The 16,097-nt window shown below is 45.4% G+C and overlaps 1 protein-coding gene across 1 annotated transcript in view; it reads right to left on the reverse strand.

Annotated features, from left to right (window-relative positions):
- Window positions 1-9,823, reverse strand: part of Plb1 (phospholipase B1) — a 117,827-nt gene extending 108,004 nt beyond the window's left edge. The window contains exon 1 of the mRNA XM_087907381.1: window positions 9,665-9,823. Within this exon, the coding sequence (XP_087763507.1) occupies window positions 9,665-9,722 (58 nt within the window). The 5' untranslated portion in view covers window positions 9,723-9,823. The remainder of the gene's footprint in view (window positions 1-9,664) is intronic.
- Between the last annotated feature and the right edge of the window lie 6,274 nt (window positions 9,824-16,097).

A 16,097-nucleotide genomic window follows, 5' to 3' on the forward strand; every position in this document is an offset into this window, starting at 1 on the left:
ATCCAGGTTTCATTAGATTGCATGGGGCCTGGATGTGCTAGGCAGCAGCAACTACAGAAGCCCCTTGGGTGGTGCTCATGTTCTTCCAGGTTCAGAACCCGACTGTACGAGACATCCCACTGGTGCTTGTCCAGCAGCTGGCCACAGGCAGGTGGGATGGTTTTACTGGCCAAATTAAAGGGCACACGCTCCAATTCACAGATTCTCTTGATGCCTGTCCATTTAGAGAGTCTCCGGAGCACAGTTTTCCACAGTGAACTCTTCCTCGAGGAGAAACAGCCCCCTGTGCTGACATTGATCCTGCCCTCAGTCTTTCTGCCTATGGACTTCCTCATCTATAAAATGGGAATGAGCCAGGCTTAGGGCAACAGAAGTGGAACCGGGGTCATGCTTGGGGGGGGGCATGAAGTTCTTGGGTTTTCCGCAAAGCATCATATCCTCACAGCAACACGAGAGGCGGGATTTATGATCCTCTAGACCAGTGGTTCTCCACCTTCCTAACGCTGCGACCCTTTAATACAGTTCCTCATGTTGTGATGACCCCCAAGAAAATGATTTTGTTGCTATTTCATAACCACATTTTTGTTATCACTATGAATCATAATGTAAATATCTTGATATACAGGAGATCTGATATGGGGCCCCGTGACAGGGGTCATGACCCACATGTTGAGAATCATTGGTCTAGACTTTAAAAAAAAAAACAAAAAAACAAAACAGGCTCAGAGAGCAGACCAGCAAGGAAGGGAAATGCAGGCTTGAATTGTGCTGCAATCACTAAGTATCACACTATGCCAGGCTCTGGAAAAGGAAGGGTCAGCGCGAATGTCTCTCTGGGATCTCCCTGACTGTACACAGATCTTCTGGGTGACTCTAAGCTCCTGGGTGATTGGCACTTCTCATTCGTACACAGGCCTTACAGGATGCTGTGGTGGCCCGACAGACACTGCCTGTGAGCAGCTGTGCCCACCGAGTCAGGAAACTATGAGTCACACCTGACTGTGGCTTCCACCTCAGAATTCCAGGCATGCTGGGAGGCACAGGCATCCTTCTGCCAGCATGGTACATGAGGAGCCAAATGCCAGTCAGTCAATGGTGGCATTGAAGTGTAGAGAGACTGATGAGGCTGACTTCTGAATATTTGTCTCCGAATTATAGGATAGTGGAAAGGGAAAGTCACTATAATTACTTCATTTGCTGCCTCAGGAAATGGTGATCTAATGAGTTAGCAAATGTGCCAAAGACATTCAATAAGTCAGTAGTGAAGGAGTGTATAGTGTTCAGTTCTTTTTAAGTGAGTCTGGTGTCCTTGCCCTGGGCCACAGGCTATTTGAATGAACATTGTAAGAAATGGTTGTATTATGATGATTTGGATGTAAATTGTGCCCCATAAGGCTACATTTGAATACTTGGTCCTCAGCTGGTGGGACTATGAAAAGAAGTTCCAGAACCTTTAGAAGTGAGGCCTAGTTGGAGGATATAGGGGGCTCACAGGAAGGAGAGTTAGAGCCCACCTTGCTTTCAGAGAGAGCTCTTTACTTCCGGGTCTATGGAAATGTGAGGCGATCAAGCCCTGGATTCCTATTGCTATAAAACTCTGCCATGCCCTTTTCCACACGATCAATGCATCATCTCGGACCTTGAGTCCAGATAAATAGCCCTGCCTTAAATTGCTTCTTGTAGGCATTCTGTTATAGCAACAAGAACACTAACAATCCCATCCCCGAATTGTCCCCCTTTGGAAATGTGTCCTGTGGCTATGCCTACAAGTCAGCAACTTCCAACTGTCCTCATGACCAGCATAGGTTTGCCAACAGGCTGTCCCAAGAGATGACTTACCATGAAGAATATCATTCCCTTTGGGGAGACATCTAGGTTGACAGGCCACGAAAGTCATCAGAGATGATTCAAGAAGTCCTAAACCAACATTGTCTAATGTCAATGGCTAAAGGAAGACATCACCTACTTAGGACAGAGACCAGTACGTTCTCCATCTTCTGCCTACCCCTTCCAACATCATGCACCCTGAACTCTAAGGGATGGCAGCGCTCCTCACAGGACAGGGCATGTACACAGTTGACTTGTAGTTTTGCCCTTGGCCTATATTTTTTCTTGATTTTATTTTTTGGGGGAGGGGGTGGGCAGGTACTGGGGCCAGGACAAAAAGGCCATGGAGATTTCTCAGGGCCAGGTGTGGGGAAAGGATGATACTCAGGGAGCTCCAAGAGGAGAGAAATCTTAAGGAAGTGTGCTTAGAGGATATGGAGGGTGTCTCCTCCCAGAGATAAGGGAGAAGGTTGGAGTGTGAAGGGGAAAACCTCACACACAAGAGTGAATGGCAGCCTCAGGCAGGGCCTTTTCCAGAGTCCGCCAATCCTCAGGCTCAGGATGGGACTTAGCTCAGTGGGAGAGCACTAGGTGTGCTGGCTCCTCACTTCCTCTCAGGACACCAGGCTCCAACCCAACCAGCCTGCTTGGGGAAGGCAGTGAGCCTTGCCCCAGAGTGGGCATGTCCACTTCCCTTCCTTTGCACCCCTTGTCTGTTCTGGGTTTATTTCAAGCCAGTTGCTAGTTCTGCTAGCGCACTCCACCCAAGACTTCTCTAGCTCACAACTGTCCCCCAGTTCTCAGAATCCTACTGCAGCTATCAAGACTCCTTGTGCCTGTATTGGTGCCTGATTTTCCTCCAGTGCCTTGTGAGATCCACTCTCTCTCCCCAGAGGGTTCCTCACATTATTCAGTATCTGCCAACCAGGCTCAGTCCGACTTGGGCTCTCCCAGGGGTGCTCAGACAGTTAATTGACAGCAGCTAAAATTGCAACTTGAGGAAAATGATGATTGACAGTAAGTCCTAAAAATCTACAAGATACGGGTGACATTCCAGGAAAGGAGACTCTCGAGTCCTGAAAGAAACCGCTCCACCCGTGCTGGCTGTTCATAGCAGGAATGTGGGGACGTGTGTGTGTGTGTGTGTGTGTGTGTGTGTGTGTGTGTGTGTGTGTGTGTGATAGTGGGGAGGGGGTAGGGACTGAAACAGCTGAGATAGAGGGGAGGGTGTGACCTCAGGGTCTTAGGAATGGCTCTGCTGACTCCAGATGAGGGACCGAAGCCAGTCCCTTCTCCCTTGCACCAATAATTTGCAGGAGTCGGGCCACAGAATTTCTCTAAGATCTGTTTCCACTCCTATTCGTTTTTTAAAAAATTATTTATTTTTATTTTATGTGCATTGGTGTTTTGCCTGCATGTATCCCCATGTGAGGGTATCGGGTCCCCTGGAACAGGGGTTACAGACAGTGGTGATCTGCCATGTGGGTGCTGGGAATTGAACCCAGATCCTCTGCAAGAGCAGTCAGTGCTCTTAACCACTGAGCCGTCTCTCCAGCCCCCCTTCACTCTTAATTTGTAATGATCATATTTCTAGAGAAGGCCGGAAGAGGCAGGGAAAGCAAACTCCCAGAGGGACTGTGTTGTCTTGCAGCTGTGTGTTGACCACTCCACTCACGTCAGTGGTATGAACATACATGGTCAGGAAACTCAACTACCCCTGGCTTTGCACTGACCGTACCATGGAGACATTGCCCAAGGAAATGAGATTTTATCCACAGTTCGGACAGCCTCTTGGGGACTTATGTGATCCATTGAGGAAAACAAAACTCTAACAAAAATCTGTATTTTATTATCTATGGTGCTTTCCTGCCAGCTTGCTGGGGCAGTTTTGAGGTAATGCTGTTTCTGTTTTGGGAGTTTTTCAACAGGGATCTGTGCTTACATGTGTGGTTTGCTGAGGGTATTTTCAAGTTAAATAGCCATTTAGCTCCTGTCCTCCACTGGGTTCTAGCATCACACGAATGAGTGGCAAAGGAACTCAGACTTGGGACTTGGGACTGGCTTTGGTTCCTTGATTTACTAGCTGAATGACTCTTGTTAAGCCCCTAAGCCTCTCAGAGTTCTCATTGGCACAATGGGAACAATGACACAGTCCATCTTACATGTGGGTTGCTGTGTACAGCCAGCTTTCTGCAGCTGCATGTCCTGTGTCCACAGATCTTACCACTGCGAGTTGCAAATATCTGAAAAACTATCTGAACTGAGCATGTGCGGGTGTGCCAACTATCTGCACCGCATTTACAATTTAGTCTGTATTAAAATCTACCCAGATATGACTTAAAGCACACTGGAGCCTATTCATATGTCTATCTATACACATCAACCTGCACATGGATTGTACAGGGAACTTGAGCATTCTCAGATTGGAGTATCCTTCAATGAGTGGGGTCTGGAAACTCACTCCCTGCTAGAACCAGGGAGAAATGTGTGTAAATGCTTGGCATGGGGTTAACCTCTTTTAGGGAACATCACACAGTGAATTTAATTTGAAGTGATTCTTTATTGGCAATGATCTCAGTGTCTGAAAGCTTGAAGCCTTATATTTTCTCTGAATTGGTCTCCTTCGGTCTAGACCCCAAAGAATATCATAGGTAGACTGTTCAAGGAGGCTATTACAGGGTACAGGAAATATAACCAAAGCAAAGAGACACAAGTGCCCATGAGTAACAGTTAGCGTGGAGAAAATAGAGCAGAGATATCGTAAAGCTTTGTATGCTGAAACTACCAGGCAAAATTACACAACTGTTTTTTGGAAAACAGAACATACTTGAGGTTTTTATAGGTAGCAAAAATTACCAAGTGATATTGACATAATAATTAAAATACAGCTTAATATACTATATATAATATAGCATATAACATATATAACATGCTATGTACATAACATATAACATTCATATATAATGTATGTAAATGTAATAACGCTAAATAGCATATAATAATGTGTCTATGCAATGTAACATGTATATGTGTGTATAGGTAATATATGTATATAATGTATAATATTTTAATACTATATAATGATTATATATGTGTAATATGCAAACATGTATATATAATGTGATATGTGTAATAATGTATAATATGTAATACTATGATTTATATAATAATGTATATGTGTGGTATGAATGCAGTAATGTATAATATGTAATATATAATAATATATAATGTATGCATGTGATATGTAAATATATAATGCGATGTGTGTATAATAATGTATAATATATAATATAATAATGTGTATAATATAGACAAGATATTATATAACATATATAACATACTATGTATTAAGCCCAATCAACTTGTGAAGAACTGAATATAAATTAAAGTTGAAAAATAATATCAGTAGTTTTCAAAATCTTTCTTAATCAGCTCTAACAGTGAGTTAGAAACAACTGAAAGAGAATGAAAAACCTACATGTGTTGAGATAAACTGCTCAATGGTGAGTATCTAAAAGGATGGTGGTTTTGGAAGAGAGGTGAAAAGGTATGGTATGTGCCAGGAGAAAGTCAAATAAACACCTAATTGGCACAGAAGAGGAGTAGAAAGAATTATTGGCTGAGAATTCTTAAAACAGATGAAAACAATCAAGCCACAAGTTTGGGGCATACCAGGAAGATCAAGCAAGGTAAATGTATGAAATTAAAGAACTAGAAAACACACACACACAATATGGGTTTAGTATGTATATGCATATATACATACCTTGTTTGTATGTGGTGTACACATGTGCACTTCCTTGTATATGTGTAGATGCATATAGAAATTGGAGATTGCCATCCAGTATCTTCCACTATCATTTTCTACCTTCTCTTTTTATTTATTTATGATTCTATTTTTATTTATTTTGAGACAAAGTCTCTCACTGAGTCCAGAATTCACTGATTTTTTTTTTAACCAGTACTAGCTGGCTAGCAAGCCCCAGGTCTCCAGGGAATCTCCAGGTCTCTACCTCAGTGGTACAAGATTACAGCTGAGCACCACCACGCCTGACTTTTTATGTGGGTTCTGGGGACCCTAACTTAGGTCCTCATACCTGAGCAGACTGCAATTTACTGACAGCCATATCCCCACTCAGGTCATGGTATTTTTCCTCTGCTTTGTTGATGTGACTTTATCTTCCACCCAACTGCAAAGCTGATTTCTCTCTCCTTGAATCAAGACCAGCTCTGAAATCTTCCTTGGCCCCCAGAAGCAGCAGGAGTGATGTCAGGGCCCAGAGACTAGAAACCTCTTTTAGATTTTATTTGTGTTCTTTGGGGGGAAGGGTCTTGGGCCACTATGTAAAGTATAAGCTGCACATTAGAATACACAGGCAATGTGGAAATGTACCAAGAGCGTCAAGTACCCAGGCGTGTCATGTTAGACCCTGCAGATCAACTGCAGACGGTACTATGGGACTTGACACAGCATGTCCTTGATGAGAGCTTCCCAAGCTGCAGATCCACCAAGTCACTGAGATGTGTGTGCTGCAATCTGCTACGCAGCAAAACGAACAAAAGCCGTTACACAGAAGGCTGCACAGCCAAAACTTAGTTCTCCAAAAATATTCGAATGGACAAACTTCTGATAAGACAAATCAAAGGAAAGGGAGTTGCTTGGGAATGTAGCTCAGTGGTAAAGTATACATGCTTAACATACACAAGACCCTGGGTTCAACCCCCAGCACTGACAACAGACAAGGAAAAAGACATGGATTAAGTCTCAACCAATGTCAACTCCCTTTCCGAAAATAAGAGGGCAGGCTACTCGTGAGAAAAGGCACCTGCCATGTAAGCCCGCCACTGAGTTTACTCCCCAGAGTTCACACAAAAAGATGATGTCGACATGTATCATGTAGCACTCCAAGGGTGAGACAGGAGGAAGGGATCAAAGATTCTCCCAGGCCAGCTACCCCAGAGCACTGCAGAAACAGAGGAGGGAACTTGCTTCAAGAGCAAGGTGGGAGGCGACAGTTGATTCTCAAAAGTTTGTTCTTTGACCTCCACACCTATGCCTTGGCAAGTATATACCCACACATTTTTTCTTTGTCTGTGTCTCTGTTTCTGTGTGTCTGTCTGTCTGTCTCTCGCCACATATACAAGAGTCATGATGATAATAATGACAGATTTTAAAAGGAGGGTCTTAAAATAGATACTTAAAAATGTAAACAGCTGGGTGTGTTATGTACACCATTAATCCCAGCCCTCGGGAGGCAGAGGCAGGCAGACCTCTGAGTTTGAGACCAGCCTGGTCTACAGAGTGAGTTCTAGGACAGCCAGGGCTACACAGAGAAACCCTGTCTCAATAAATAAATAAATAAATAAATAAATAAATAAATAAACAGAAAATCTGACTTTAAATATGCTTTCAACGTAGCCATCGTTTGGGGACAGGGGAGATGATTCTTTTGGTAAAGGGCCTGCCGTGTAATCATGAGGACCTGAGTTTAGATCCCAGCACCCATGAAAAAGCTGGGCGCATCACCACCACCAGGCAGGGGTGTTTATTTCTCCCAACTCGATTCATAGCCTTGAAAGCAATCTTTATCAAAATCCCAACAGGCTTTCTGAGGTAAAAATGGACAAGCTTATAGACTTACAGGAGGTTTCAAAGTCATGACACTTCAAGGAAGGAGAAATAGGAACTTCCTTTGTCAAATCACAGCCCTTGCCAAGGAACTACATAGTTAAAAATGTATTGCAGGCAGAGAAATAGCCAAAGGAGGTCGCCAAGCACAATGACCCCTAGCCTGTGGAACAAATGGCTTATTGGAGCAGTGGGAAACAATTGACTTTTCAATAAATGGTGGTAAGACAGCCGGATATCTGCATGAAGGAATAAATAACCAAACACAACACTGGGTTCCGCTTGTACACTAGTCACAACAAAAATTAATCCCAGATGTACCAAGATTAACCACAACGGGACAGCAAATAGAGAAAGAAATGTGAGCTGTTCTTCATGACCTCCAGGTAGGCACTCTTAAACAAGACACACAGAGAGTCAATTGTATAGAAAAGACTTAAGAACTCATACCTTAGGCACTGAGACGGTATATACAGACATTAGGACTCTGACCATCATTTACAGCCACAAAACACTGTCCTTCTGTCTGTATTGTTCTGTAACTGCTTTCAACTCAGGATCAGCTAGGGCAAAGGTTCTCAGCCTTCCTAACACTGTGACCCTTTAAGACAGTTCCTCAGGTTGTGCTGACCTCCCCATCATAAAATTATTTTCATTGCTACTTCATAACTATAATTTTTGCTACTGTAATGAGTCATAATGTAAATATTTTTGAAGGTAGAGGTTTGCCAAAGGGTTGTGACCCACAGGTTGAGAACCACCGCACTACAGAAACCCAAGCATGTTCAAGTCAATTGCTGAAGATTCCCTACTTCTTAGCAGGCCTCCAGCCAACAGCCCACACTCACGGCAGACCTGAAGCCTCCTGTTCTCTACCATTAAGCTTCCCACTCCCTCTGAGTCTCTACAAAATGCAAATTATGGCTTCTTCTAGCGAACTCTGAGTAAACAGCCTGTAGGTCTCTTCTAAGTGCACACCACCTGTTCCCACAATATTAACTCTGCGTCTCTCCATGAAGAGAGCAGAAAGAGAGCTTCTGGGTGGGAAAAGACAGTTGCCATATATGTACACCCACCAAAGAACCAGTAGACAGCACACACAGGGAACTCGAATAATCCAAGGGAAAGAGAAAACTACAGAAAAACAGAGGACTTGGCCCAGCACAGGAAAAGAACCTAGTGATCACTAAGCACCAGAGATTCTCCCGTGGGTCTCATCAGAACCATAAAGTACAGTCATCTGGTACAGTAGGCAGAGGAGGCACTACTGGTCTCCTCAGAGGCTCACTGAGGCCGTGCCCTTATTCTAGATGAGCCAGCAGAGCTTTGGGGTCCCAGGCAGTATGGTCTCTGTCCTATCTATTCCTCCTGCATTGTTTGGGTGGCTCAAATGCCTTCGGCTCCAGAACCAACCTCTCCTGAGGAAAGGACATGAGGTCATGCTCAAGGCCCTTGTCAGCTTCCTAAACCACGGAAGATGGGACAGAGAGAGGGTGCGGCAGGAGTACACTGTTCACAGTCACTGCAAAGGAAGAAGTGTGAAGCCCTGCTCGTGACCTATGTGGTCCAAGCAAGGCTCACTACTTACTTCATACAACTGAAGCCTATGAGAATCTCTAGGACTTATCACACTCATCTGAATTTATCTGTCCTTAACAGAAAAACGCAAAGGCCACAGGTAGCCATAACCATGACTTAATATTGATACACCCATTTTATTCTCTTTGGTTTTTTTTTTTTTTTTGCGGTATTAAAATTTGGGGATTGAACCCAGGGCCTTGTACTGAAAAACAAGCACTCTACCACAGACCCACATCTCCAACCATCACCACCTCATTTCAAAGATGGAAAAAAAAAATCAAGTGAGGTCCAGGTGGGTGGAACTTTTCCAGGGTCATGCAGTAACAGACGTGTTGCTGACTCTGTAGTCCCAGCTTTGCCCCCCACCAGAATCCGCAGCTCACGGGTGCATCGGACCTCTCCCTAGGCCCACCCCAGCCTTCAGAGTCCCTAACGCTCAGTCGTTCACCAGGCAGTGTCTGCCTCCCATCACAAGAGGCAAACAAGCCTTCTTGGGTTTTTCCTTTCCATCCAGAGCTTTGTCTCAACAGAAGGGTGCATTCCACTCCTTGACGTCTTGTTTAAGCAATGGAGGGCACCGACAGGACTGAGTACCAGTGACTCTTACCCCTCACCAGTCACACTTACCTTGTCCCAGCAGCAGCAGCAGCAGCCCCACGAGGGAAACACCTGGCCGAAGCTCCATGCTGTGATGTCACTGGTGTCCGTGGCCTCTGAGTAAGAGGCTTCCTTCCACAGATGGTTGAGTTACCACTTGCCTTCCTGCTTTTATGCTTCTCCAGGATCTGATAGTACACCTGTCATAAATTTTACTGTGCTCACCTTTGAAAGGGGGCAGCGACTGGCTGTAAATGATAAATATTAACATTTAGGCAGAAGCTTGACAACAGGGTAGCGTGCTCTAGTCATAGATACCCAAAGACGGGAACTAGGTGGCCTCCCTGCTACCTTCCATGGTGTCAGGGATCCTGAGATGGCTAGTGGCAGAGATAGAGCTACTGAGAACATAAACCTTAGCTTCCCACGTGTAGAGCCAGGAGCCCACTATGTGCCCAAACTCTGGGATCTTGGGCACATCCCTGAGTTTGACCACATCTGCCTTTATTTCCTGATTTACAGGAAATAAGGACACAGAGAATGGAAGTGTTTCACGACCACTGTGGATCCATCAGACCTGCTCCATATCAGAGCTTTCTTAGTTGGAAATACATCGCCACCAGGTCTCAGAAGCCGCTGGGCTCTGTAGCTGGGACCTCGAGGGGAGGTTTGTTTCTGTTGTCTCTACCCCGCTACCAAACGTACTGATGGCCAGAAGTCGCAGGCAGTGCAGGGCACACTCATCGTCTGCATGCTGAACGGTGAGAGGCAAAAGGCCGAGAGGTGAGCCGTGGAACTCACTCTGACCCATCAGCAGTTTCCATGGGCACAAGGAGTGGGGGACGCTGGGCTGTGGCCAAGCCAGGCAGACTGAGCTATAGCCTAAAGCCTAAGGGACACAAACTGTTGAAGGTGATACCCCCATTCTTTCTCCCCAAATACCAAGGAACGGTTGCCTTGGATAATACGCACAAATACACCTTCGCCTCTTCCCCATCCTGTGATGATAACTGAGAGCTAACTTCCGGGGGTCTGGCTAGGAGCCCTGACCTGGTTCCCATGACCCAACTCAAACCTGACTTAGATTTTTTTCTTATATAACTTTATTGTGTTGCATCTAAAGTGATAAAGAGGTAGGTAGCTCCTCATTTATCAAGTCCTGATTCTAGAATATTGTCATCCCTTCTCATCTGCTCAGAAAAACGTGACATCGGTGACCATGGTCTCAGCCTTCGGACTTTGTATGGGTGTGGAACCATGTTGTGGAGTGTAGACACTGTCATACTAACCCTGCTGACCACGGGCTACTCCTACGGCCTGGGAGAGGGTGACGTGCTCAGAAAAGGAAGAAGAAAGTGTACCCAATGTGCCAAGGTCAGCAGGGGCTGTTTGAGCACAGATGTTCCCTGGACACTTGTTACCATCATTAGACAGCCTACAAACCAACCTCAGACTCACAGATGCTGCCCCTCTCAGGATGCCAGAGCCACCCACTCTGTGCTGCCAGCAGCCTGGAAGAGCATAGCCAAACTTCCTTGAAGGCAATGAGGGTCCATAAGCTTCTGCTCGTGTGTAGGCCAAGAGGAGGTAGGGCATGGAACATGATGGGGCAAGGGCAGAATCATCTGACCCCATCGCTGATCTCATCAGTGTGTTGCTGGCCATTATCTGTCCTATGACCTCTTTCACATTAAAAAAATGAGATAAGACTTAATCAGTTTGATCTCTGGGAGACATTTTAGCATAGGACAGTCGGATGACCTTTTAAGTGGAGAAAATATTGGAGTACCAACAGTGTCTCAAAGGAACCCTCACTAGCTGTGTGGTGGTAAGGGAAGCAAAATGTCTTCCTTCCTTCCTTCCTTCCTTCCTTCCTTCCTTCCTTCCTTCCTTCCTTCTTTCCTTCCTTCCCTCCCTTTCTTTTATTTCTTCTGTTTTTCTTGGGGGTGCAGGGCTGGAGCAAAACATGGCCTCACGCTGTATTCCAGGCTGCTCAGAATTTGCAGTGTCCTTGAGGATGTCCTTAAACTCATAAGAAGTTGCCTTGTTCGGCCTCCTGGGTTACAGGATTACAGGTGTGAGCCATCAGCCCTCAACTGGCAAGCGACATTGTGTGGGCACTCTGGCCAATATTGTGAAGGCATCTGGTAGCTTGTGTGGCACTTGCTGTCTGTGAGGCCTGGGACACCCGAGGAAACAAGGGAAGAGCAGTCTTCTACAGCCAGAGGCCAGCAGCTGCCAGCCTCGTCACTTCTCCGTAAACTTTCCTTCTCCCATTTGCTTTTGCTATCAAATGTGTAAAGAGGATAGACAGGTCCTAAAAGAGTGAATGCGCCCCATTGCCTGTTCCAGCCAAAGCCTTAAGGTGTGCCCTTTGAGAAAGAAACAAGCCCATGAATGTCTTTGGGGTTAGCCTGTATTCCTTTCCTGCGTGGAAGACTTCTTGTAGACAAAGCAAAGTAGTCGCTGTTTCCCAAGATTCCACTAGGAGGTGCAAGACCAAATTGCAGACTCAAGGCCCACACAGATTAAAAAGCCCTTAATATCCTTTCAAACTACAGGATATAAGTGATTGTTATTCTCGTGAATTTAATTCGATGAATGAAGATCCCATTTTAAAACAATCGACTATAGACCATTCGAGGGTATTGAACATAAGCATGGTACCTGGGGAATCGGTTTCAGCTATATGTCGTGAAGTGTGTTTCCTAATGTTGGTCGCAGTTAATACTGGAAAACCACTATCTTAGCAGGAAACATAGAGGTCTGTTTTGTCCTCTGACTGACGACGCAGTGAGCCGCAATTCCTCCGTGTTACACAGCAGCTAGAAGCAAGGCCTGAGGTCGGTTCTGGGCCTTGGTAGGAAGGGCAAGTGGGGTCAAGACTTTTGATGTTGAAGATCAGAACCTCAGGTAAACTGCTCCATTTCTTCAATAAGAAAAACCGGATTCACTGGCGTGACCAGGGACAATATGATAGGAAGTGTCTGATGGGGATCTACTGGTGCCTGTTTTCCAGTACAAGACTCAGGCCATGTGAGCAAAACACTGTTCTATGCTAGGAAATAGGGTCATTCAGCTACCCATGAACAGAGACTGATTAAGATCAAGATACTGAAGACACAGACTTCATTCAAGATAAAGAGGGGATCGACAATATAGTTCTGGAGAAAAGCCACACTTTTGAAATATCTCATTCTTATTAAGGAGAGAAAGACTGACGTGGCAAACCCCTGCAGAATAGACAGACATTCCCTGAGAAGGGATATCTGGTCTACTTTGATCTCTACAACATCCCCAGAAGCTAGCCCAAGGCTACTGCAGCAGGCAATCCTTTGATATTGGGCGGATAAATAAACGGGTGAAAGTTGGAAAGAAGCAGAGCCCAAGACTACTATAAAAAGATCAGCTCACGGAACAGACTAGAAAAGATGAAAGGAATACAAATCGTGATTGAGGACGGAGAGCTGAGGACAAAGAGAATGTGTCCCGTGTGTGTGGAGCAGTTGGTGGATCATGGCTTCTCTCTAAGGCAGTGCCATGATTTGTCAGCATGGTGGTTCTCAATCCTGGCTTCCTTTTGGAATTTCAAGGAACTACCAGGCAGCCAGCTGAGTGACAAGATGACTCTGATTTGTATCAGACAAGTCAAAGGTCCACCTGGCAAGAGGTCGGGCTATTAACAGTTGGCGAAACATGCTGACCTCTAGAGAGAAAATTCATTGGCGCACACAGTCTGGCAAGATTCTGGGCTTACTTCTCAGAGGTCATGGGTTACATGGAAAAAGGGCTGAATGTTGGTGCTTGAAAAAGCGCTGTGTCTGTGATTCCCCAGGATGTGTAAGCTGGAGTTCCAGGTCAGCTATGATGCCTGACGCCAAGCTGTCACTTGGAGGCTCTTTTTCTTCCTCATTTACTGTGGTGTTTGACAGCATGGATTCCGTTCCGTGGTGAGCACATCAGAAGCATCCATGGTTGTGGCATAATGTCCTGTTGGCCTGGTGCCGGAGGGATAGCAAGCAACTTCCACTGGCCTTGAAGTGCTGGACTATACCTGGCCTAGCTCTGGAGTTTTCACCCTGCCCCTAATCCATCCTTCGGGTAACAGATACTTTCTGTTGCCCTATGTGAATCTTGTCTGAGAGTTTCCCATGGATACAAAGCCTATGCAAAACTTGGTTTAGAGGAAACCCGGAAAACTGTGGTACCTCATGAATCAGGTACTTGCACCTGGCATTGTAATTTCAGAAACATCTGTTTGTTTTGAGATACGGAAATCTACTAGCTAAAGTGTAAACATAGGAAAAAATAAAGATGCCAAGAGGCAAAGGGGAAGCGTTTCAGTTCGTTAAGACTGAACCCCTGCAGCCTCAGAGGCTGTTTATCCTCAAGGTGACTCTGAGACTTCATTTCACAGACCCGCGTGAACCCACACACCTGCGCCAAGTTACACATGACACACGGTATTTGAAAGAGGGGGGTGAGCTGACCCAACCCACTTCACACCTGCAGGAGACCCTCTTTCTACACCAGGTATTAATGCAGAGAAGGTACTAGGGCTGGCTGACCTCCATTCACAAGTGGGGGCGACTGAGTCTCCACAGTATGAGCCCTGGCAATCCTCAAATCACACGGATGCTCTAACTACGGGTCTTCCCCCCTTCTCTACACCTTACCCCTTCAGACTCTGAAGGCCCTCTAGACTCCAGCATCCTGATGGCACAGACAGAAACATTTATCAGAGCCATGCTTTCCTAGCATGTATTCCTCCAATCACACAGAAAATGAAGATGTTTTTACAGCAAGGAGCTTGAGACGATCAGTCATGTATTTTAAACAGCCCAACCCAGTACCCACCTTCCTGTAAGTTCAGACAGAACATGTCTTTGCCCACCTGGGGCCCACTAAGGCACCTATGCCTAGCTTCAGAGTTAAACAGCATCCATTGAACACCTACGCAGTAGTAGCTGAGCACCTACTAAGTAGCAAGCCTTTTGTAATTCAGGTTCATAAATGTTTTATTTCGTTCTAGTGGGATCCTCCCGGCGCAAAAAAAAAAAAAGAAGAAGAAGAAGAAGAAGCCAGGTCCAAGGTCACCTGATGAGTAAAGGGGTTCTGATCTAAGGCTCCTCCCTATTTATTTCTCTCCAGTATTACTGGAAGACTGCTCAGTGCAGCACCTAGCCCTCCTTCAAGAGGGAAGTGGAAGAAGGCTCCTGATCCTGTGTGCTGGGAGGGTTGCCTTTGGCTCTTACGTCAAATTTGGCAGAGGACCAGTGCAATTCTTTTATCCTGGATGCGGAATCCGAAAATTAGGTACTGGTGAACCTGGAGGTACAGCGCCCCCTTTCCTGACTCCAGAGGACTCCTCTCTGGCACTACTTCAAAAGGATCAGAGAAGTTGACATATAGCCCATCACAGAAAGGATGGTGCCCAGCTCCATCCTTCTCCCCTCCCAGAGGACAAGTGGGACACCATAAGAATAGTTCAGGAAGCACTCGGTCCTTATCAGTTTCCTGGACCAGGGTTTCTCCACCCCTACCATATGTAGAAGAAAACTGAGGCACAAGCTTCTGTGAAGTCTGGACATGAGTAAGCATCACCAAGAGTTGGACTCTCAGGTCCAAGTTCAATGCTGTTTCCTACTAATTGCTCAGGGTTGAATCACTGTGACCATGACAGCAATTGTGAGTTTAGTCCAGTTTTATCAATATGAAATTTAAAACTCACAGAGAATTAGTTACTGGCTCAAGGTTGCTTAGCTACTAAGGGTAGATCCCAGAAGGCTTGTATGTCCACCACAGCCAGCAGTGGTCAAATTCAAGCTATGGAGACTCAGAACAAAACCTGTGCTAAGTCGGATGGTGATGACACACACCTTTAATTCCAGCACTCAGAAGGTAGTGGCAGGAGAATCTCTGAGTTCAAGGCCAGCCTGGTCTACAGAGAGAGTTCCAGGACAGCCAGGGGTACACAGAGAAACCCTGTGTCAACAAAACAAAACAAACAAACCCATGCTAAATAATACCAACATAAAGCCTTAGGCCCACACCTTCCCCACCTTTGTTTTAGCATGGAGTGTTGACTGAGGTTTCTGTCCTGCCCAGTTCCCATACTCGTTAAGTCCTAAAGAAATCACACAGAGGTCTACAGTAATTATAAACTGATTGGTCTAGTATCTCAGGCCTCTTATTAACTCTTATAACTTACATTAGCCCATAATTCTTGTCTGAGTTAGCCATGTGACTTGGTACCTTTTTTGGCAAGGTAGTCACATCTTACTTGCTCTGTGTCTGACTACCTCTCTATCTGGGTGAAGACTGCAGACCAAAACTTCCCTCTTCCCTGAATTTTTGTTGCTCTGCCTCTACGTCCTGCCTGGCTACTGACCAATCAGCATTTTATTAAACAAGTACAAGAAAGAAATATTTGTAGGGTAAAAACCATTGTCCCACAGCAATG

Source organism: Myodes glareolus, chromosome 6 (assembly GCF_982192425.1).
Source record: "Myodes glareolus chromosome 6, mMyoGla1.1, whole genome shotgun sequence".
Classification (NCBI taxonomy): domain Eukaryota; kingdom Metazoa; phylum Chordata; class Mammalia; order Rodentia; family Cricetidae; genus Myodes; species Myodes glareolus.